Source organism: Chroicocephalus ridibundus, chromosome 8 (assembly GCF_963924245.1).
Source record: "Chroicocephalus ridibundus chromosome 8, bChrRid1.1, whole genome shotgun sequence".
Lineage (NCBI taxonomy): Eukaryota > Metazoa > Chordata > Aves > Charadriiformes > Laridae > Chroicocephalus > Chroicocephalus ridibundus.
Window position 1 is genome coordinate 11634999 of NC_086291.1, and position 23240 is coordinate 11658238.

General features: G+C 63.4%; 3 protein-coding genes across 5 annotated transcripts; 1 reads left to right on the top strand and 2 right to left on the bottom strand.

Moving 5' to 3' along the window:
• Positions 1–43: 43 nt before the first annotated feature.
• BTBD19 (BTB domain containing 19) lies at positions 44–7931 on the bottom strand. 3 transcript variants are annotated; one of them, XM_063344577.1, is made up of 8 exons: positions 7689–7868; positions 5423–5660; positions 4952–5005; positions 3376–3435; positions 2014–2082; positions 1498–1629; positions 1157–1282; positions 55–1012 (listed from the first exon to the last, which is right to left on the bottom strand). In XM_063344577.1, exons 1-8 carry the CDS (start codon positions 7775–7777, stop codon positions 878–880), a joined length of 903 nt encoding a protein of 300 aa, XP_063200647.1. In that variant the 5' UTR covers positions 7778–7868; the 3' UTR covers positions 55–877. The 3 variants fall into 3 exon arrangements, with proteins under 3 accessions (XP_063200649.1, XP_063200648.1, XP_063200647.1); XM_063344579.1 differs by lacking the exon at positions 5423–5660 and having other exon boundaries at positions 44–1012; positions 7689–7931; XM_063344578.1 differs by lacking the exon at positions 4952–5005 and having other exon boundaries at positions 54–1012.
• A 1364-nt stretch (positions 7932–9295) lies between these two features.
• Positions 9296–10489, top strand: DYNLT4 (dynein light chain Tctex-type 4). Its single transcript, XM_063345293.1, has 2 exons — positions 9296–9431; positions 9818–10489. The coding sequence occupies exon 2, from the start codon at positions 9827–9829 to the stop codon at positions 10487–10489; it is 663 nt and encodes a 220-aa protein (XP_063201363.1). The 5' UTR covers positions 9296–9431; positions 9818–9826.
• Positions 10490–11513: 1024 nt separating this feature from the next.
• On the bottom strand, positions 11514–18782 carry PLK3 (polo like kinase 3). Its single transcript, XM_063345010.1, has 15 exons — positions 18458–18782; positions 17581–17688; positions 17378–17494; positions 16808–16937; positions 16633–16720; positions 15973–16068; positions 15077–15272; positions 14604–14730; positions 14113–14222; positions 13916–14033; positions 13733–13816; positions 13371–13533; positions 13131–13260; positions 12776–12886; positions 11514–12392 (listed from the first exon to the last, which is right to left on the bottom strand). Exons 1-15 carry the CDS (start codon positions 18614–18616, stop codon positions 12198–12200), a joined length of 1932 nt encoding a protein of 643 aa, XP_063201080.1. The 5' UTR covers positions 18617–18782; the 3' UTR covers positions 11514–12197.
• Positions 18783–23240: the final 4458 nt, after the last annotated feature.

The window sequence follows — 23240 nt, forward strand, 5'->3', positions numbered from 1 at the left end:
CAGTGTCCGGCCCTTTCTCCTGGGGGGCACAGCTGGAAGGGAGGTGGGGGGGGCGGGGGGGATGGTTGAGACAGCCCCAGCTGTGTGCACACACACAATGGCGGGGGGGGGAGGGTTGCACGCTGTGGAGAGGTGTGTGGCACACGGAGGGGCCGGCAGCCTGTCCCCCCGCCCCGGGACTACGAGGGGCTGGGGGCTGCTGGCAGGGAGGGTGTGGGGCAGGGTTCTGGGGCTGCTGGGTGGGTACAGAGATGTCGGGGTCTCCCCTCCCACTTGCCCCCCCCTCTTAGGGCTCCTGCAGCCACCCCATGGGCATGGGGCTGGGGGCTCCCCATTCTGCTCAGCCCCTTCCCCACCTCTGCCATGGGGAGGGGGTTGTCCCCCTGCGCCGGCCGGTGCCAGCGCTCGCTGCCTGCTGCAGCGCAGCCCCGCTGCCGGGGGGGGGCAGCACGGCGCTGAGGAAGGGCCCCAGCACAGGGCCCGGCTGCGGGGGGGGAGCTTTGGGGCTGGGAAAGGGCCGGGGGGGCTCACCCTGTGCCCCCGTCCCTCAAGGGACCCTGCAGCCCTGCCACCCCTGGGGTCACGGCCCGGGCTGTGTGCCTGGGCGTCCTCGCACCCACCCCATGGCCCAGTTGCAACCCCCTACGGCCCCCCCACCAAATCCCTTGACCCCTTTTTTGGGGTGATCTGGGCATCCTGCCCTGACCCCGAAGCCGTGGCGTGGGGCAAAGGGCTTTATTGATGCTCTTGGCTGCGGCGGCTCCTCGGGCAGTGCCCAGCCCCACAGCCTGCCCCACTGCAGAGCACCCGGCCAGGGGGTACACTGCCGCTGCCCGAGCCCCCCGGTCAGGCTGGGGGGTACCTCGGTGCCCGGCCCCTACTTGGCGTGTGGGTCCAGGTGACGGTGGTGGTCGCGGGGCCGCGTCCCGCGCCGGGGCCGGCAGAGGCGGGAGGGCACCCCACTGCCCTTCCTCAGCGCATGGGCTCGCCATGCTGCCGCGATGCTCTCCACCTAAGGGGACCGGGACAGGATTAGGGGGCATCAGCATGGCCACAGCGTGGTCTCGTTCCCCTCCACCCCACCCCAGCCCAGCCCTGCAGCATCCTCCATCCCCGGAGGTGAGCTGGGGCACCCCGAGGGGAGGCAGCAGCTCACCGGGATGAGCAGGTCCCGCTGGTTGTGGCTCTCCAGCGTCGCCAGCTCGCTGGGTGCCAGCAAGGGCAGGCGCAGCTCCCGCACGGGCAGGGCGGCCACCTCGGGCACTGGGCGCTCCAAGACGGCCTGCAGGATGAGAGGGAGGGGGACGGTGATGCTCCGGGCACCCGGGGGTGTCTGGGGAGAACACAGCCTCTGTGCCCATCACACAGCCCTGAGCTCAGGGACAGGGCACCTGGGTTCCCTGCCTGGGCTGGTGGGGCATCTGGGCATCCCTGGGTGGCTCTGCCTGGGGGAACCGCCAGGACCACCCACCTCCATCACCACCGCGTCGCACTCACCGAGCTGACGTGCGCCCACTCCCGCACAGCCTGCACCAGGTCCAACTCGTCGACGGCCAGGCGGTCGCTGCGCAGCACCTGCACCAGCACCGCGTCGGAGAGCTCATGGAAGCCCTGCGTCCGCACCACCGCCTGCCAGCACACAGCAGCACCGGGGCACTGGTACCGGGACCCCACACAACGCACTCTCCATGGGCCATCGGACCTATCCTGGCGCCATCCATGCCTGGCACCCCAGCATCTCCCCACCCCCTGACATCCCAGTACCCCCCCCCCCCCAGCCTCTACCTGGCACCCAGCATCTTCTCCCCAAACACCAATTGCTCCCTTTCCTCCCCTGCCCAGCCTCCAGCCACCCCATTCTTAGGGGCCCGGCTCCCTTGTCCCATGTCCCCCCGAGTTCCCCATGCCACATGCCCCCAGTGCTCCCTGCGCCCTGGGGCATGCCCCAGGGGGGCATGCTCCCAGCATCCCCGTGCCATGCCCCCCCCTGCCCCCCATCGCCCACAACCATACCGCAGTGCAGCCCTCGATGAAGGCCAGGCAGTGCTGCTGGAGGTCTGCCTGCCCGTAGGTCACCGCAGCCTGTGGGACAACACAGACACCTGCAAGGGTGTCCGGGGCAGAAGGAACCCTCCTACCAAAACCTTACAGAGACACTGCCACTCTCAGGGACCCAGGTGAGGCGAGCATCCCCATGCGTGGGTGCCACGGTGTGGGTATGGTGGGGAGGGGACACCAAAGTCCCCTCCTTTCCTGGCCTGCCCCACAGCAAAGAATTTGGTGGCTCTACCACCCACAGCTGTCACCCGGCCCCACCGTCAGCAGAAAGCACCTGATTTTTCTGCTGCTGCTCAGGTGGGCGAGGGGGCCCAGCGTTGCTCTCACAAGGCCACACTGCGGGGACATGGGGCCACCCATCCCCAGTGCTCCTTGCGTGGGCACAGGGTCAGCTTAGAGACCCCCCCCCGACATATGTCCCATATCCTGGTGCCAGCCCCAGCCTGCCCCATAGCTGCCACCCCCCCACTGCAGCAGGAATTGGGGGTGCTCTCATCTTCCCCCAGCCCTATGCAGTGATGCTCACCCCAGGGCTGGCACTGCCCATCTGGGCACCAGGAGGACACCTCCCTGTCCCCCCCGTGGTGGCAGCCCCTGCGTGCAGGGTCCTGGGGACCAGCACAGGCAGGGCGAGCATCACCTCCCCCTCCACCACGGCAGGGGACCAGCATTGACGCAAGCACGGAGGGAAGGCAAGATGTTTTCTTCAGGTTTGTTTTGTTCTGGGGTTTTGGGGTTTTCTGTTTGTTTCCTCCGGGCCAGTTTTAGCTCTGTTTATGCCGCGGTGGTCTGGCACCACATCTGGCGGGAGCTTCTGTGCTCTGGGGACGGCATCTTGCCCCGAGAGCATCATTTCAGCCACGGGAGGTGGAACAAATCCCCGTTCTCTGGGGAGCAGCCTTGGTCCCACCAGGCAGCATGGCAGGGCCATTCGGACTTCCCCCCAAAGGCTATTTTTAGGTGTCCCAACTCTCAGCAGGGTTTTTGCGACTGGCCTCAAAACCATGAGAGCTCCCAGAAACCCAGTGCCTCCCAGTTTCATGCAGACGATGGCAAGGCCCCGGCACTGGGGAGCTCCAGCCAGCCCTGCTCAGGGCAGGGTGAGGACATTTCCCTGCCAGGCTGTGATGTCCCTGGTATCCCTTGCAGCCCCGGTACAATGAGGCCAGGAGCTGGCAGGGCAGCTGCTGGGCCAGGGGGGAGGAGGAAATCCTGCCCCACCATCCAGCCAAGAGCAGGAGGGGTCAGGTCAGCTCCTGCCCCAAAATCAGACAGGTTATTTTCAACCCTCTGCTACCACACTGAAGTCACGCTCACCTGCAGAGCCTCGCAGACCTGCTCCACGCTCAGCGTGTCCTTGATGAACTTGACGCAGAGCTGGAAGAGAGATGGAGAGAAGGTGAGCAGAGCGGGGACCCAGCCCCCCCACCCCTTCCCGTGACTCTCAGCATCCCCTGAACCCCCAGGACATGGGACACAGGACATGGGGTGAAGGCATCTCCAGCCCCACAGGGTTTCATAAGGCAGTGGTGGGCTATGGGCAGACAGGGACCGAGCTTGATGTGACCAAACCTCAGACAACCTCATAGCCCCAGGTGGGTCACCTAACCCTGGCCACAGTCATTAGCCATGTCCCACCACAGGGCATGGCCCTGGTGCTGGCTGCAGTGCACTGGGTGACCCCAGCGTTGCCCAGCCCTGCCTGCCAGCTGCTCTCTGCCTGTGACCATTGGGGGACCAGCATCTCTGTCTGCGGCCCAAACGCAGACAATGCAGGTGGGATGCAGCCAGATGGACACTTCTGTCAGGGAGCAGGACCTCCCTCCTGCCCATCTCAGCTGCCTTCCACACAAAGGGGTCAGAGCCCCTGGGAAACCCAAGGGGATGTGACATGCAGGGAGGAGCCGCCAGCTGGAGCAGAAGGACCCTGAGTCACTGGCGGGAGGGAGATGAGGTCACCCTGCAGCTGGGGACAGAGCCACGGGCTTCCCCGGCTTGAACTTGGTCAGCCCCTTCCCTCCCACCCTCCTCCCTGTCTCTCCCCGCTGTAGGTCATCCCCCCGAGGATGCATTTGCTGGATGGTGGGGTAAGACTCATGTGGCCAGGGCGCTGGGTCCCTCTTTCAGCAACACCCCTTACATCCCTTCCCTGCCAGCCAGCTGTTTGACGGCCCCGTGACACATCCGGGCTTCAGCTGAGCTTGTCCCCACGGGGTGATGGGGCAGGTCCCGTCCCACCACACAGCAGCCTGCAGTTCCTCAGCTCCTCAGCAAGGTTCTTCCCCGGCGCAGTGGGAAGGGAGGGGAAGTCCAGGCGCGAGATGGTGGGTCATGCGATCAGCCCAGGCCGTAATTCAGGAATCGCTCTGATGACGTGGCCCGGCCGCCCTCCCCAACACTGAACCGCTCCAGCTCCCTGCCCCCTCCTCGTCTGGCTCCCACCCCTCGTTTTTGCTCCCTGCTGCCTTCCCAAAACCTTCCTGCCCGAAGCAGCACCCCCTTGGCAGCACCGTGGCTGGGGTGCTGCATGCTCCCCAGGACCGGGGCTTTCCCTACGGCATCATCCTGCCAGATGACCGGAGGGCAGCCGTGGGCGATGGCATCGGGGCTTTCCTGCTGCCCTTTGCCATGCGGGAGACATGAAGTCCCATGCCCTTCCCCGGGATTCCCAGCCCCCACGGGGCTCCCGGCTGGTGCTGCATCCCCTCAGGGGGGATCCCACCGGAGAAACCCTCCGGGATCAACAAGCAGGGGCTGAGCTTGTGATGGATCTGGGTGATGCACCACGGTGCTGTCCTCAGAGCCACCTCCAGCCATGCAGGGACCATCTTGGGGTGCTCCTCAGCACAGGGGCACTCGGAGACCACCACCCCCAATCTAAGCAGGGCCGTACCTTGCACAGGTCCTGTAGACCATACTCCACTGACGAGGTCAGCACCTCCAGAGCCTGCAGGCGAGAGACCTTGTAAGCGTGCAGGGCCACGGATGGGCATGGCAGCCCAGGGGCCAAGGGCAGGTGTTCTCCTGCCTCCATGGGAGCCCCCATGGCAGGGGGGAAAGGGGCTACCACATGGGGGTATATGCAGGTGTCCTGCTCTGATGTCCCCATTCCCAGCATCTAGGGTGTGCACAGCCAGCTGTCCCAATGCTGGGACAGACACATGAGGGACAAGGTGCTCTGGACAGCCCACTGTGCTGGGCTGAGCCCACACACACTCATTGCACTATTAGCCAGCCAGAAAGCATCATGCAGAGCATCCCCTCCACCTTCGGCACCCCAGGAGCTGCAAAGCACCCCTTGCCCCTGCGTCCCCACCTTGTCCCTCCCATGCCCATGGGCCCTTCCAGCCCCATCCCCACTCACGATGTGGCTGTTGAGGGTGACACTGTTGGTGTAGAGGAACTCGATGACGGCCAGGAAGACCTCAGGCTGCACGTTGCCCAGGATGAAGGGGCCTTGGGGTGGGATGCTGCCAGGGGGGTCCTCGCTGCCCACCGGCCCCTGGCTGAACATCCCCCGGAAAGCCTGGCAGCGGCACGCCAGCACGCAGCGGTGCGCAAACACCTTCTGCTGCTCCCGGCCCACCACAAAGGTGACGTCGCTGTGGGGAAGAGGGGACCATGAGGGATGGGGTGCCTTGGGAAGCCAGGACACAGGATGTTGGGAGAGGGCACATGGGCAGGGACCAACTGGGTGTCCCTCCTTTGAGGCAGCGCCCTTTACTTTTAACCCAGGGGCTTTTCCCAGACACAGAGGGGTCCTTGCTGGTAGCTTCTTGCGGCCATCTGAACGCTGCAGGTGAGGTGAGGTGAGCAAGATGGGTCCTCCGGAAAGCACAGAGAGCCATGGGAGCCAGCACAGCCAGCCATGGCTGCTGGCACAGAGCAGGGAAGGGAAAGGTCTGGAACAACTGGAGAAAGTGGCTTTCTCTTTTGGCACGGCAAAGCAGGGGAAAGTGCAGCAGCCATCGGGCTCGGCCTCCTTGAGTCACGGGCACTGACTCATGGGCTCAGGGATAGGAAACCTCCGACATAGCTGCCAGCGGGGTTGGCATTGGCCCACCCTGCGCTTGCGGGACAGGGCAGCCTGTACTGCACACTAGGGCATGGGGTCCTGCTGCCCTGGTCCCCCACAGCTCCCCAGATGGTTCTCCAGCCCTGCGTCCCCAGGAAAGCGAGGCAGGATGGGGGGAAAGGGAGTGGGCAAAGGGCAGTGAGTCCCCAGCCCTTGCGCGCCCTGTGTCCACGGCCCATCCATCCCTTCGTCCCCTCCTCCTTTCTTCCCCCATCCCTGCAGGGCAGTGAGCAGAAGACATGCCACCCAAACTGTAGCTGCCACCAGGCTGTGCACAAACCCACCACCCAACCCTTGGGCCAACCCACAAAGGATGTGCCCACCAGAGGTAAGTGCTCCTGGGTCATCCCACACACGTATCGGGATATACACGGCTGGGGTGTGCCCAACAGATCCTCTGTGACTGGTACTGCAAGGGGGAGCGAAATAAACTCCTCCATGACTATAGTTCACAGGCCAAGTAGGGAAAGCAGGGTGCAGGCTGTGAGATGTGGGATTCAGTCTGAGGTTGTGGGATGCGAGGTCCGGGATACAGGACGCAGGCTGCAGAATGCAGGATGGGTGCAGGATGAAGGCTGCAGCGTGCGGGACGCAGAACGAAGGATGCAGGATGTGGGATGCAGGTTGCAGAATGAAGGCTACAGGGTGCAGGCTGCGGGATGCAGGAAGGTTGATGGATGCAGAGTGCAGATATCAGGTTGCAGGATGCAGAATGAAGGATGCAGGCTGCAGGATGCAGGGAAAGGGATGCGAGGCGCAAGTAGCAGGATGTGGGCTGGGGATGGCCAGGCGCTGGCAGCTGCTTCCTCACTGCCTGATGCTGTGGCTGGGGAGTTTTCACTGGGATTTCTCTTCTGTGTGGCCAAAATTTCAGCAGGGATGGGGATTTCCTCCGATAACACTGGCATTTGTGCCAGGGGCCAGCATGAAGTGGGTAAAGAGGACCACACAGCCAGGCAGCTTCCAGGCAGGAGGTGCTGTGTAGGTGGGGGGCAGCCAAGGCAGCAGTTCATCTCCGATCCCGGCTCCGGGAGAAGGTGACAGGGATGCCAGGCGCTGTGAGGGGGGGTGCTGAATGGGCTGCCACCTGCCCCTCCGGGGTGTGGGGAGGTTGGAGATGTCAAAGGGCAAAGGTGGCAAAGCAGCTGAGCACGGGTGGCTGCCCTGGGGGAGGGGGATGGCTGTGGTACCCCCGCTCCTGGCAAGGGCAGGAGCTCCAGCGCGGGATTTAGCTGGGGACACTCACTGCCTTGCCCTGCTGGCACCATGCCCGAGGACAGAGGGGGTCTGGGTGATCCCCGGAGAGGAGGTGGCTGTCCCAGGGGGATGCACCCGGGCAGCCCTGGGCTCCCAGTGCCCCGGGGTGTGCACAAGCCGTGCCGGCCCCTCCAGCTGCCCCGGGCTCCCCGCACTGCCCGGGGATCCCAACCCCCCCCACCCCGGCAGGGCTCAGGGCCGCGGGAAAGCAGCACGGAGCGGGCACTGGGGTGCTTGGCTGGGCTGGGGGAGGGCGGGGGGGGGGGATGGAGGACGCCGACGCCCCCCGGTCCCTCACCTGAACTGGGGGTTGTTGACCAGGGTGCGGAGGGCGCTGGTGAAGGCGGCCGCTTCGCCCTGCAGCCGCGCCGAGCAGAGTCCGGCCATGGGCTGCCTCGGGGAGGGTGGCGGAGGAAGGCGGCGCAGGCAGGCGGGCAGGAGGCAGGCGGGAGGCTGGCCGGCCTAGGGAGGCCGCGGGGAGGAGGCCGTCACGCCATACGACATGGCCCATTGCTAAGGAAACCTGGCAGGCAGCGCCGGGGCCAGGCTGCCGGGGAGGGAGAGAGGAGGCGGCGAGCGGGGAAGCCCACCCGTGCTGCCCCGGCAGCTCCATCCGGGTGTTCGCCAGATGGGAGCGGAGCGAGGAGGCAGGCCTGCATCTTGGTACGAGCGGCATCCCCCGCCACGGCTCATGGCATGGCCCCGGTGCCCCCGGTATGGCGTCCGGTACCGGTGGCTTTGCTGCAGAGGAGCCTGTGGATAGGGCTGGAGATGAAGGGAAGCAGGCAGCTGGGATTTTGGAAAAGGCAACACATGCGCAGGTTAAATGCACAAAGATCACCCCCACCGCCACATGCACAGCCCCCATGGAAAGCCGCTGGGCATGGCTGGGTCCCCAGACATGGAGCAAACGAGCCCAGCAGGGACATCTGCCCCCTGAAATGGCAAAATCCTTCCCTCCTGCTGATGCTCCAGGCCAAAGCCCCGCAGTTCTCATGTCTGCTTAGGACACAAGCTATCGCAGGCAGAAAAAAAGCATAACCAGCCTCGCCCGAGCCTAAACCAAGTGCTGTGCCGGGGGATGCCCTGTCCCCTTTCTCCCAAGCCTGTCTGTCCCCAAGCAGGGAACACGGGGAGGGTGCCCAGGGAGGGACCCCCCCCTCCTCTTGCCAGCCGCGGTGGGAGGGAGAGGGAGGAGCAGGGCCTGCAGCCGACGGCAGCACCCTGAGGGAGCGGGGTCCAGCTGCCAGTGTGCTTGGCAGCGCTAGTCAGCGGCAGGCTATAAATACCTCTGACGGGAGATAGAAACACAAAAGCCGTCTCCACTTTCCTCAAATAGCTCGGCAGCCAGACTAGACAAAGGCGCATTGACGTGGTGGCTGTGGCGTACCAGCTGGGCTGGGCTCCGCCGGCGGAGAGAAACCCTGCTCGGGGTCAGGAGCCCCCAGAAAACTTGCCCTTGGACCAGGGCATCGCAGCAGCAGGGTCCCCAGCACGTGGCAGGGCTGTGCTCAATGGGTGCCCATCTGGCCACGCTCTCCCTTGATGCAGGGGGCATAAGTACCCAAAGGATGCAAACCTTGGGGTAAAATCAAGCTGTTGGAGGTCCCAGCCCCAGTTCAACCCATAGTTAGGGTGCAAAGTGGCAATCACAGTGGCTGTTCTCCAGCTCCTGCTCTTCCTTTGCACTTTCAACACCAGCCAAGCATTTTCCAGGGCTGGCAGGGGAGGTCGGAGGGCACGTGCCCGGACTGACCGTGTTCCTGTGCTGGCATAGCTGGAAACGCAGACAGGGTAGGAGTAAAAGCAGACAGGGCTGTCTAGGGACCAGGAAACAAGGAGTTACAGGAGCCGTGCCCCAGAGTGGCCCTGGAGAGCTGCAGTGTCACATAGCAACACTTCACGCTCCAGGACCACAACGGGTTTGGCCCTGCTCACTGCCACCTGAGGACCACAGGTGGTCCTGGGAAGCCCGGAGCACGACATCATCCGGAGGAAAGTCCCCTGGGTTTAGCCCAGTGGGGACAGAGTGGGACTGGGGGTAAGTGTGGGACCAGAAGCAGGCAGGAGGGCTGGGGGGACTGGAGGGGAAGGAGCTGCTCACCTGTGCTGGGGGGGTAAGGCTGTGGGTGGGAGAGCAGAGGGATGGATGGATGGATGGATGGATGGATGGATGGATGGATGGACCATGCATGGCTGTGCTGGGTCAGCCCCAGGTGGCTGAGGCTGCTGGGGAGGGAGGCACTGGTGAAGTGAAGGTGGCTGCCATGGTTCCCCAGCCCCTCTGCATCCAGCCCCCCAAGAGCCGATGAGCCAGAAGGCATGGGATTTACAGGGGGCAGGGAGATGCAAAGCGGAGAGGCAGTGGGATGGTGGTGTTGGGGGACAACCCACCTCATGACACTCAAAGCCACATCTCCCTTCCAGACCACCCATATGGCTGAACAGTTCCCCCCAGAGATGGCCCAGGTGATGGCTTCAGATGGTGCTGAAGCCCCTCCGCTCCGAGCCACCCGCCGCGGCTCCCAGCCCCCAGCCCGGGGCAGTGAGGAAGGCAAACCGCCGCTCCTGCCTTCTCGCCGCAGCTCCATCCTCAGCACCCTCCCGGCACCCCTGGCCAGCCGCCGCAGCTCCCTCGGGGCAGCCCCAGGGGGCAGGCGCCCCTCCATCGGCCCTTGGATGCTCCACAGCCGCGTGAGCTTCTCTGGGCTCCCCCTTTTCCAGCCCATCCTCAAGACCCGCCTCGAAAACACTTACAGGATGCAGCCGGACGAAGGCTGCAAGTTTGACGCGGGGCGGGTGCAGCGGGTGCTGGAGGTGGCCCTGGCGGGGGCCCTGGGGACCACCGTCTACAGCCCCCAGGGCAGTGCCCTGCTAGCCCAGAGCCTGGCCGAGCTGCTGCGGAGCCGGGCAAAGGAGGTGGCACCACCCCGTTACAAGCTGGTCTGCCAGGTGCTGCTGGGCCAGCAGGGCCAGCAGAGCCTGTTGGTGGCCAGCCGAGGGCTGTGGGACCCTGAGACTGATAGCTTTGCCTCCGCCACCTTCTCCAATGCCTCCCTCTTTGCTGTGGCCACAGTGCACGGGGTCTACTTCGAGTAGCACCTGCCTCTCCTTCCACCCAGCCTTGTAGGGCTGCAGGAGAGAACAGCCGAAATAAAGAGGTTTGCTCCAGCTGCGGCTCTCATCTGGAGTCTTTGGCCATGGGGTGTGCAGGGAGCGAGACATGGATGCACCTTGGTGCCCTGATGCTCGCTACAGCCCCCAGCCTGGGCTCACACCCACTCCGTAGCTTCCACTGCCACTGAACTGCAGCAAATACAACCCGCAAAGCTGCATTGCCCTGGAGCAGGCAGCTGCCCAAGGCCACGCTCCAGGGAGCAGCCCAGCCTGCTTCCCACAGCGCAAGCTGCTCCCAGGCAGATTGATTACACCAGCACTGGGGAAGGAGGTGACAGATCACCTTCAAAGCAAGCTCATGGAGCAGATCGAGTCCCACCTCTTTCCTGGCTTCACTCCCAGCTCATATCCCATCGCACCAGGTGCCATAGTGCAAGGACCCAGGCAAGCCACCCCCTGGGCCACAGCTCCTGCCTGCTGCAGCTCAGCAGAAGGATGAGAGCAGGTGGGTTTGGTCCCAGCGCAGAGACAGTTGGGAATGAGAGTTTGGCAGCAGCAAGGAGAAGCCGAGGCAGCTCCAGGGCTCCACAGACATCAGCAAGAGGTAACTCTGCCCTTCCTGGCAGTCCTGGGAAGGGCAGTTAGAGGTACCACATGGGCTCCTCACCCCCATCCTGCCTCTCTGACCTTGTCCCCCAGCAATAGCCAGTGTCAAAAGGGGCCTGGCAGAAGCAGCCCTGGGGCAAGGATAAAGAAGCTGAAGCTCTTTCATGACTGAGGTCCCAGGTCCAAGCAAGGCAGACACAGTTTGCCCTTACACAAATAAATTTTTTAATTGAGGCGAGTCAGGGACAGGGGAGCTGCACATGGACAGACCAACAGGAAAATAAATAATTCCATATAAATAAGATACATAAATAGTCCCACATGGCAGAGACTGCCTTGAAACAAGAAACATCCCTGGGTCCCAGCGAGACAAGGGCTTCTCCAGGCAAGCCCTCAGATCCCCACCCCCCCAAACCCTTTATCAAACCTCAAGTTGTACCAGACAATTCACAATTCGGAAGCGGACAGGGCAGGGTTGGGCCCAGCACAGCCCCCTCCTTAGTGTAGCAGTCGTGGAATGGCACAAACCAGCCCACGCAGCCCCTGGCAGGGCAGGCAGCGCCCTTCACCCCTGTCCACCCCTGGGAAGGGGGTTTCCCTACCCCACAGCAGCCAAGCCTTGAGGTCAAGGCTGTGCCATTCCTCTCCGGGCCATGGAGAGGGTCTGTGCAACTGGTGCATCACCTTGGGCAGGACAGCCTGTGTCCCCACCGCAGGCAGCAGCCAGCCAGGGCAGGCTGGAGCACCGGGACACAAACAAGGCACAGCCAGACCCAAACCTGGCTGCAGGGCCCTCACCCACCACCTGCCTGTGCCACCCTCCCCCCCAGTCCACAACATCAAGACCAGCACAACCAGAGCAGGAGCTGCCAGCAGGAAGACAGTGATTGCCCAGAGCCAGGGAGCAGCAAGGATGTCCAGACCTGCTGCTGTAACCACATCCACGTGTCTCAGTCCAGAGTCCAGCTGAGCACCAGGATACAGGGTGCCCAGGTGGGCAGCCAGCACCACAACATACCTCCCATCCTGTGGGAGGACAGGGGGAGACCCTCTACGTCCAGACAGGGTCCCCCAAAGTCCCACGCTAGGCCTCAGCCCGTTCTTGGAGGAGCTTGAGGATGTATTTGAGGCGGTGATGGAGCTCAGGAGAGCAGCCCAGCTCCTGGATGCTGCACAGCTTGTATGTGTAGGAGTTACGCTCCCGGTTGATGTAGGTGACAAGGCAGGAGTGGTCAGGCTTGCTAATGATCACCTTGGTGTGGTCATTGTAGAAGTTCACCTAGGAGACAGATTGGGCTTGGTTTAACCCACGCTTCCTGCGGCATGTCGGGAGCCAGGATGGAGCCACGCTTCCTGCCTCAACCCGTTCCTCCTCCCCAACCTGCCTGGGAGCATCCCCACTCCATGCCCCAGAGCGGGAACGCACCAGCCCCAGCACCAGGGCAGATGGAAGCAGCCAACTGAAGCATCACATCCCTCCACGGGCTGGACAAGCTGCAACCAGCAGCTCCGGGGACTGGAGCAGCATCCTGCACCCACAGCTGTTGTCACAGCTGGACCTTGCATTTGGGCTGTGACAGACTAGATCAACACAGGCCATGAGTCCCCAGCTGGCCTCCTCCTCACAGGGGTCTGGGGATGTCCACTGTGCCCCACACGTACCTGGAGGGTGCCACTGCTGAAGAGCATGAGCAAGGCTTGGTCAGTCTTCACCCACTGCAGGAGGAGCAGGGCTGGCTGCCCGAGGTCATCTATGCTGGGCAAGTCACCTCCCTTGGAGAGAAGGGTCTGGTAAGCCATTGGTCCCATACATGGGAGCAGTGTCACCAGCACACACACAGCCAAATGTGGACACACACCCAGTGGGGTCCCCACTCCCAGAACCCAACTCTATGGGTGTCCACCTGGTCACAGCCTGTGAGCAGGGAGTCCCACAGCCCCAGGCGATGTGGTCAAGCCATGACCAAACATCCAGCCTACCCATGATCCCAGCCCGTCCCAGGGCACCAGCACCCACCTTCATGAGATGCTGCTCCATGTAGGACGCAAAGTAGCGCAAGACACTCATCTGTCCCTGCAACTGCTCAGGGATGGCGGCCACAGAGAACACAAGGTGTTTGCTGTTGGTCGGGTTGTAATGCACAGTCCTAGGAGGGAGCAGACCATGAGCTTTGGGGCCACCCAGAACCAAACCCATGCCATGCACGACCACCCCTTGCCACCTGAGGGGCTTCCCCACAAACACCCCAGCCCTTACCTGTGGTTGGGGGAAAGAGTCATGTGCGTGCCGTTGTTGAAGAGGACCCCAATGCTGCGGTTGGAGAGCTGATAGCCAAAGCCATACTTGTTGGAGTAATCCACCCACTTGCTCACCCAGACAAAGTGCTCATGGCGGGCCAGGGAAGCTGGGTTTTTCTCCGCTGGGGGAGAGAGGACAGCGTGAGCAGAGCAGGCAGACAGCCCCTGCCTACCTCACCCCTGCAAGGGGGAGCAGACCCCCCTGCCCACAGTGGGCTTTGGCAGCATTTAAGGTACCCCAAATAGCAGCCGTGCCTTCATCTCATGTGGAAGGGGACACACAGCGCCCTGCCCCATCCCAGAGCAGTCCGACCGGTTTACCTGGGGGCATGGAAGAGAGGCAGGTCCGCAGGAGCCAGACAGCTGACTCGATGATGGCAGAGGCGGTGATGCAGTCTTCAAAGGCTACAGAGAGAAGATGACAGGCTGAGTCAGCCGGCCCCGCTATCAGCCAGGACAGGAAGCTCAGGACAGGCTGGAGTGGCCTGGGCAGGTATTGCTCACCCTCACAGCTGCTGGCCATCGTCCCCCGGATGGAGGGGGACACGGACTTGTGAGATGTCTCCTCCACCACTGTCTCCACAGGGCTAGAGCTGGTGCTGCGGCATGATACGGGGGTGGCCTGTGAAAAGACCTGGCCTTAGCACCTTTCTGCCTGCTCCCCCAAAGAGGGGTATGCGCAGGCTCAGGGATGTTCTCACCTCATTCCCTTCCACGGTTTTATAGCTCATCTGCCGACAGATCGAGGTCTTCATCAGCCCAGTGACCAGCTTGGAGATGTCATCCTTGTCCTCCAAAGAGCCCTTCTTGGCTGAGGAGAGAGCAAGCTGTGAGCATGCTACTGAGCACATCTGGGCCACCCCTCCCAGCAGCTCAGCTCTCCCTCGTCTGTTCTCATGCCCACGGTGGTGAGGCTGGTGTCAGGCAGCTGCCTCCCACTTTCACTTCCCAGTTCTCATGCGACACAGGGCTTCCAGGAGGAACTGCTCCCGGAGGTTGCGGCACAGCATCCGCTCTCCAGGCATACACCCTTGCCAGGCCACCAGCACCAGAAGGGCAGGGCCAACCCCAGCTTGTGCTGGCCCTGGGGAGGGGGGCCAGAGAGACCCACCAGGAGGTCTCTCCAGGAGACATGACCTTCTCCCTGCAGGAAGCGTCACCCAGAGGCTCCTGGGCAAGTGCCTGGACTCACCCTTGGGTTTCTTCTTCCCAAAGAGTGTCTTGGTGACTTTAGCAAACAGACTCTTTGCTGGGTTGGGGGGACTCAGCTCTGGAGCCATCACACAGCTGCTGGGAGGGAGCTTCTCAGGCGTGTAACCCTGCAGAGAGGTCAAGGCAGAGGTTTGGTTTCCATTGCCCACGTGCTCCAGGCAGAGCAGCTGCCCTGGGCTGACCGCAGTCATTCACAGCCCTCCTGACAGCCAGCTTGCATTTCCGTCGAGCCTTGGCCCCATGACTGGCATCAGTACGGGAAACAGCCCATGCTGTAGGGACAAGGCAGCAAGAGCACACCAGATCCCTCAGTTCCCCTGGCTGGCATTTGGGCAGGACAGGGCTGCTTCCTTGGAAGGACTGAGACTTGGGCTCCAAAGACAGTGCCCTGCACAGCCCAAAAAGCCTCATCCCACCCAGAGAAGAGTCAAGGCCAGACCCCCACCCACTCACCTTGAAGAACTCATGGTCCAAGATCTCCTCGAGGGTGAGGCGGTCCTGGGGGTTGCGTCTGAGGATGCTGGCGATGAGGTGCTTGGCGGGCAGGGAGAGGAAGGCAGGGAGGGTGTACTCCACCTGCTTGATGCATCTGTAGGTCTCCTTGAGGTCGGAGGTCTCAAAGGGAGGGTTCCCACACAGCAGGGTGTACCTGGGAGGGGACCCATGTGCCACCGTCACATCCCCACCAGGCTTGTGACTCAGCAGCATTTAAAGCAAGGAAGTTATTGGCATTTGGCTGGCCACACCTGGCCAGGAGCACCACTTCCAGCCTGAGCGTCCGCGCTCACATCCGGCCACGCTTCCTCCTAGCAACTGTTTACAGCAACAAGCCAGGAGCCCTAGGGAAGGGGAGAGGGACGGCAGGCAAAGGCCACCCTCTGCCAGCGCCGCTCCCAGCCCTGCACGGCCGCCGGGGCAGAAAGCAGAGCAGGAAGCCTGCGGGCAGCGGCCAGGCAAGGGGCTGGATGTGCCGAAGCAGCACAGCGATCGCTCCCCCAACAAAACAGAGCGGCGGCTGCCGCCAGCCACCAACTTTTTCCATTGTTTATCAGGTTCACGGGGCGGTTGAGCGCGCTTCGAACCAGAGCTGTGCGCGGCGCAAGAGCGCAGCTCCCCTTTGCGCAGCCCCCGAACAGCATCCCAGGATGGCTGGCAGCACCACTCCAAAGTGGGGCTGGGCAGGATCTGGCCACTTGCTCCCCTCCCCCTGCCTTTCGGCAACCGCTGCAAAGCCACGGGGCGAAGCGCAAGAGGACTTCCTCATCGGGGCTGCTCCACAGCCCAGCTCTCCACCCCCCTCCCCAGGCAGGGCTGCCCGGACCCCTCCCCAGGCAGCAGCGCAGACTTACATGACGCAGCCCAGAGACCACACGTCCGACTCCGGCCCGTGGCCCTGCCTCAGCAGCACTTCGGGGGCCAGGTAGTTGGGGGTCCCACATATTGTCCTGTGGGGCAGAGCGCCAGGTCAGTGCATGCTCTGCATCCCCCCCACCCCGCCACCCCCAAGGCCGCCTCCCCCCTACCCCTCCACGCCCTGGGATTTCGCTTGCAGCCTGTCCTCCCCCCCTCCATTTTGCTCTTTGTGGTCCGAAGCCCCCTCCATCTACAAGGAGCCTCATACAGACTCCCCCCTCCCCAGCTCCTGGGGGTCAGGAGCAGCTGCTCCTGGGCAGCCGTTGGGAAGAGCTTGTCCCAGAGCTGGGGAGGAACAGAGCCTTTGTGTCCCGGCCTGCGCAGCCGGCAGGGCAGCCAGGCAGGCACAATAGCGGTAGTCAGCACATTGTTCTCCCCCGACGGCTGCGAGCTCACTCCTGAAGGAGCCACAAAGCCCCCAGCCCCCTCGCCTTGCCTGCAGCTGGGGCAGGAACCGCCCCCCCATCCCATGAAGGGGCCCTACAGCTTCCCCTCCCCAGGCCAGGGGGGACCCCTCATCCTTCCACCCTCCAGGAAGCCACAGGCGGAAGAGTGAAAACTCAGAGGGCTCTGGAACAGGGAAACCTCAGACTTACTTTTTCTTCTGGTCAGAGATATCCCGGCAAGCAGCTAGACCAAAGTCCCCCACTTTCAGCTCCATGTTTTCATTGATGAAGAAGTTGCCTGCAAGTCAAAGGCGATGCGTCACCACAAGTCCCTCTGGGGCAGCTCGCTCCCCACACAGCACCCTGCCCCAACCACAGCGCTCACCGAGCTTGAGGTCTCTGTGCAGGATGCCCTTGAGGTGAAGGTATTTCAAGCCTGAGATGATCTGTTTGAGGTAATAGCGCACTTCGGGCTCCAGCAGAGTATGGCGGGCCTTCCAGATGTGGGCCAGGGACTGCAGAGGGAGAGAAGGCAGCTTGGTGATGGCAGGCAGGGAGAACAGGCAGCCCTGCTGACTAGGCAAGGGGCAGGCAGGGTCAAAGCCAGTTCTTCCAGAAGTTGCACATCCACAAATAATCCTTATTCCACAGCCATGACCTCAGCAGACTCCCCACACGACATTGAGGTTGCTCAGCACAACCAGGGGAACCACTGGACTTACGGTGGCCCCACCAGGAGCTACAGGCTGCCAACATGAGCAGGCAGCTGGTGGTGTCCCCAGTGCCATGCGAAACCACGCAGCTTATGGCTGAGGTCAGAGGGTGTGACAGAGACAGCAACAAGGTAGCCCAGGAGAAGGAGAGTGCTAACAAAGCACCTCAGATAAGGCCTGCTCCAACTAGCCACGGCTCTGTTTAGGAGATCCTTTGACAAGTAGGCCACGCCACCACTCACCTTCCTACTGCAGTGCTCCAGGAAGATGTAGATACTCTCTGCATCCTCAAAGTAGTGGGAGAACTTGACGATGTGCTTATGGTGCAGGTCACGGTGCAGCTCAATCTCATTGGTGATCTGAAAGGGAGCAGTGGTCCCGGGTGAGCACAGGGTCCCCACTGCACTCCACCAGCCCAGCACCCCGCCAGCCCCACAGCACCCACCTTCTCCCGCTGGTGGGGTTTAGCCACCCGGCTGTGAGGGATGACCTTCACGGCATAGGTTTTGTTGCTGGAGAGGTCTGTCATTTCGTAGCATCGTGCGAACCCACCCTGCAAGGGAAGAGGTGGTTATGGATGGGTGAGAGACAGCTCTTCGCCCCTGCCTCTGAGCCACCTCCTCCTCCGTTCCCTTGCAGCGCAGCCCGGCAAGCGTCACACGCTCCCTCCTGCTGCGTCGCCCACTAAGATCTGAACTATGATGCTCTCAACCAGGGATTTTCTTCACCCAGTTCCTGTAAAACCTCCAGGGTGTTTTTCCTCCCACCATGGCCGGACTCCGCATCTTTCCACATGACAGATAACCCGGAAAGTCCTGCGCAGGGCAGGGAGCTCGGGGACCGGAGGCCACCGAAAGGCAGCCCCATGGAGACAGGTTTTTCCTGCCGTGCTGTCAGCTTCCAATCTGCACACTCAGCCGCCGAGCCCGCCCGGGCCGGGCTGGGAACCGGCACCCACCTCCCACACACGCCGCTGGCAAGCGGGAGGAAAAGTTGCGTGTGGCGGAGCGGCGCGGACCGGCACCCCTGGGAACCGGGGCATCCGCCGGCCCACGCAGGCCCCGCGGGGCGCCCCGAAACCGATGCGTCTCCGATAGCCGGCGAGGCAGGCAGCCAGCCCGGGTGATTCACAGCTTCCAGCGCCGCTGCGGGCCCGCCGGGAGAGGCGGGGAGGGTGGGGGCGGCGTGCGGCAACCGAGGGGCCGCATCCATCCCCGGGCCACACCGGATGGGGGGGAATAGAGCAGCCCCCCCCGCCCTTCCCCACGCCAGGCAGCGGCTCCCAGCCCCACTCAACCCGTTACGCCCCCGTTCCCCGGTACCTTTCCGAGCAGGCGGCCTTTGCAGTAGGAGCGGCCGGAGACGGGGTCGGTGATGATGCGGGTGGTCTCGGCGGCGCGGGGCGGGGGCGCCGGGGCGGGTGCGGGCTGCGGGGGGAGGCAGGCGGCGGGGAAGGGTGGGAAGAGGCCGGCGGGCTCCATGGCGCGCGCGGGAGAAGGAGAAGAAGGAGGCGGCGGGAAGAGACGGCTCCTCCGCGGGGCTGGGGGCTCCTCCGCCACCGCCAGGCCCCGCACACGTGGCCCGGCCGCCCCGCCGCCGCGCGCTGCCACTGCTGCCGCCGCCCCGGGAATCCCGCCGGCTTTATCAATGGGCGCGATGACGTCACCCGCAGAGCCACGCCCCCGGGCGGCCCCGCGCTGCCCTTAAAGCGGCCGCCGCAGGGTGAAGAGTGGGGTGGGGGGTGCGGGTCTACCGGCGCCCCTTGGCCCGCCGTGACCCGGGGGAGTCCGCCGTACAGCACCTCCCCCCGAGACACACACAGACCTCCCCCGCAGGCAGAGGGGCCCCCGATAGATACATGCGCCCCCCCAGGCATAGAGACCCCCATAAGGCAGCCCCCCTAGACACAGGGATCCCCCGTGGACACATCGAGACCCCACAGACCACTCCTCAGCTCCCTCCCCTCTCTCCCGGGACAGGCAGAGCCCCCTCCCTATCTGTAAATACACCACACACACACAGAGGACACCTCCCCTCACAGGGGTGACCGGCTTGTGTCACGGCATACCCTGGGGACCCCACGGAAAGGCCGTGGCCTGGGTGGGATTTCAAAGCCCACGTGTTCGATGCGGGCCCTGCCCACCCCCTCCCCCCCCCATGCCAAACCTGGATGCAGGCAGGGACACCCCCAGAGCCCCTTGCGGTGTGCTGGGGGCTGGGGAGGGGGGTCACAGCCCACCCCAGGTGGGTCGCTGGGGACGTAGGGGACAGTGGAAGGTGGAAGTGAGGTCCCTGGCTGGACTGTCCCCTGGGTAGGTGCCCCTTGGCCACCCTTTGCCCCAGCTCCAGCCCAGCCCCGTGCCCCTCAAACAGCCCTGGAAGGTCAGTCCCCTGTGGCTGCCCACGGTGGCCAGTCCAGGACTGGAGACCTGCAGGACTGTCCCACTGGGAACGTCCACCCTTGGCACCTGGCTTTCTGGGGGCTCTGGTGTTGCAGGGTGGGCCTGGCCGTGCTGTCCCCAGTGTGCAGTGATGTGCAGGCGGGCAGTGTGCCATAGCGGTGCTGCTCTCTAATGGCCAGGAGGAGGACACATCTCTATGTCACTCGAAACAGGTCATGGGAGGATGCGGGGGCATCTCTCCTTCCCCGTCGGCATGCAAGCTGGCAGAGGTGGCCACAAACCCACAGCCTCCCATGAGTCTGGAGCGGCAGTGTTATGAGATTCCCCCCAAAAGCAGATCCTGCTGCCCTTCCCCTGCTCCACACTGCACACAGGGTGACTGTGTGCATGTCCCTTGCTCTGTGCCTCAGTTTCCCCACTCTGCTCCACCTCTGCTTCCCCGGGGCAGCTCAGGGCTCTGGTCACTGATGCTCAATCTGCTCCTGAATATGCTGAGGGTTTTGCATGAGTAGTCCCAGCCAAACAGTCCCGTGCTTCACAGCACATCCCCTGTGGGGTGAACGAACCCCCTTTTTTCGCTGCAGGAAAAGTGAGCAAACCTGCCTGTAGGGAGGGAGGAAACGACCCGGATCTGTCTGCTTTTTTCTCAAGTTTCCAGCTTTAGCTTTTGCAGAGGAAATGTGTGCAAACCCACCACCTGGCAGCAAACATGCTCCGGGAGCCGGCAGGGAGGCTGCTGCCCCTTGGGGGGAAAGCTGCCTGTTTCCACCAGGGCCCCGGGGCTCCCCGAGGCGTGGGCAGCGTCACGGGGCAATGCTGGTTTTCCGACGGAGGCCCCAAGAGCAGAGCTGAGTCAGCGTCTGGAGGCAGCGCAGGGGTGGAGGCACCCAGGGGTGCAGGGAGGCCCCAGGGGACCTGCCTGGGGGTGGTGGGACGACCTGCACGGGGCTTGCCCCGGGGTCCCCCACAGAGGCGCAGCAGGGATCAGCGAGGGCCAAGAGCTGCCGGCTCTGCTCTTGCTCCTCACTCGCTCTGGTTGAGCTCCTGGGCTGGGTTTGGGGGCACAGATGGACCCCATAGCCCATATCCCACCAGGGCTGGGGGATCTCCTCTCCAAAAAGAATGGAGCCTGGGAGCAGCCCCCTCTCCACCTGCAGCTCTGGTCCGCGGTGATGCAGAGCATTGCAGAGAGGGGTTTTCCCATCACCGAGCTGGGGCGGTAGGAGGAAGCGTGGTTTAACATCAACAGCCTGCCTGGCCTGGGGAAGGGGAGCCTCTGGGGCGATCTCCCGGCTGCCTGCAGCTATTTAGATGGAGTTACAGGAAAAAGGAGCCAGGCTCTTTGGGGAGCTGTACAGCAAAATGAGGACAGGCATCCGACGCAAGTTGCATCAAGGGAAATTCCATCTAGACACTAGGAAACTTTTTTTTTCCCCTGTGAGCATGCTAAAATACTACAGGAGCCCAGAGAGGCTGTGGGATCTACATCCTCCACAAAACTCAGACATAGCCTGGCCTGGCCCCAGCCTGGCTCCCCCTGAGGTCCCCCACTCTCATAGCCCAAGATGCAGGGTAGCTCCCCAGGATTGGGGTGACAGCCCTGACCCCCTCGGGAGCGGGGTTTTCCCCTCCCTCGGCACTTGCACCCGGTGAGCTTCTGCAAAGCACAGGGCTGCATCCGCCGAGGAGGAGGAGGAGGAGGAGGAGGAGGGAGAGGGTGGCTGGTCCCTCAGCTGAGCCTGGGAGGGAAACACCAGTACCAGCACCACCAGCAGCACCAGAACCAGCAGAGGCCATCCCACCCAGGGAGTGGCTGGGGATGTGCAGAGGGGAAGCTGCACATCTGGGTAAAGCTGCCTGGAGGGCGAGATAAAAGGATCCAGATCCCTCTGGATTAAGGAAGCACTTTGATTTCGGATGGTATCTAAAACGCCAGTGCTGGAAGGTACTGCCTGGGAGGCAGGATCTGGCCCACGGAGGCTCAGGGAGTCCTCTGAAATCTCCTGCTCTTGGGGCCCTTGGCTCAGCTGCTGCCCCAGAGAAGGGGGAGCAGGGGAGGCTTTACCCCAAGCAGAGTGTTAGCAAGCCCCAAACCATGGGTGCCAGCTTGGCACTGTGTGACCGTCTCCAGGGCACCCCAGGAGGCAACTCTCACCCCCCCAGCCCGGTGTGCTGCCGGCACCTCCCTTCCGCGGGGGCCCGAATGGCCGTTTCCTGTGTCCCACCCCAGCAGCCAGTGCTCGGCCAGCCCTGCTTCCCTCCCCGCTCCATCCTATCCCTGCTCCTCAGCAGAAATCCCCGCCTCAGGGTTAGTCGCTGCAGCATTTGCAGCACCAGCGCAAGGTGCCGGCGCCCCAAACCTGCTGCTCAAGAGGCAGCAGGATGGGGCAGGTCCCCCTGCCAGAAACCCACCCCTCTGCCGGGGTTTTGTGCATCTGGGAGAGACCCAAGCAGGGCACATGGGATGTGGGCAATGGGTCCGTGCCAAGGAGAGCTGCTGCTCTCCCACTGGGGGCTGGAGCATCCCTGAGCTGAGACATGAGAGCAGCACCCGAGGCGCCAGTTTTGAGCCACGAGCAAGGGGTGAAATCAAGGGAAGAAACTCTTGAAGCCTGGTGCCTTCTTAAACATTGCTGCATCCCTCAGGATAGCACGCGTGGTCCAGGAAGCCTGAAACAACCCAGTGCTTTTATTACTGGTGTGCTGAGCTTGCCAGGCCTCTGAGGCAGCCCAGATAGGCAGCACATAGGGTATCCCAGCACTCTGCACCCTGAGCTAGGCTGAGGAGCGACCACCAGAGCCCTGCCCCGCTGCGGGCACCCCACTGGGCTCCGGCACCACAGCACCCCACGTGCACTCAGGCCAGGTCTCATCTCACCCACTTCCTACCAGTACTGAAGCAAAGCACTGTTGGTATCACACCATGTGCCTCGGTTTACCCAGTTCACACCGCGGTGAGCACACAGGCACTTTCACAGGGTGGAAACACAGCTCCCCTCTCCAGCACTGCTTTTCTTGTGGGCTGTAGCGTGTGTGAATGACCCTGCTCCTCCTTCCCAGCCCGGGACTTGTGTGGGATGGAAGGAAGTTGCAAGGGGTCCAGTGGTAGAGAAACTGGCCCTTTTGATCCCCATTCTACAAGCACGCCCAGCACGGAGGTGGGGACCAGCCGGGCAGAGCCTTCTCCCGTCCCAGGAGGGAGAGGAACACAGCAGAAGCCAGCCTAGCCCCTGTCCAGGGGCTTGGGAGGCTGATGCTGAGTATGGAGGTGGCTGGAAGGATTTATGTCTTGGGGGGGGCCAGAGCGGAGTGGAGATCGGGGGAAGCTGGGAAGGTACATTGGTTCTGGGGGATGGGGAGGGGAAGGATGGGGAAAGGACGGGGGGCTGTCGTTTATGGTGGGGGGGCAGAGGAAGGGCGGCCACCGGGCGGATTGACTGCAGGGGACCGGTGCCAAGCGTATTTTGGGGGGTGCCGCCGCTCAGTGCGGCTGGAGGGTCCGTGGCTGGAGGGATCCCAGCGAGGGGAAGGGGCACAGGGGGCTGCGGGGGACCACGGCCCGCGGCGGAGGAGGTCGGGGGCGGCGGGGGATCAGCGGTGCCGGGGCGAGGCGGTGTCGGGACGGGGCGGGCGGGCAGCGGCGGGGCCGCCCCGCGGCGAGGCGGAGCCGGCGGCCGCGCCCGGCGGGGAGCGCGGCGGAGCG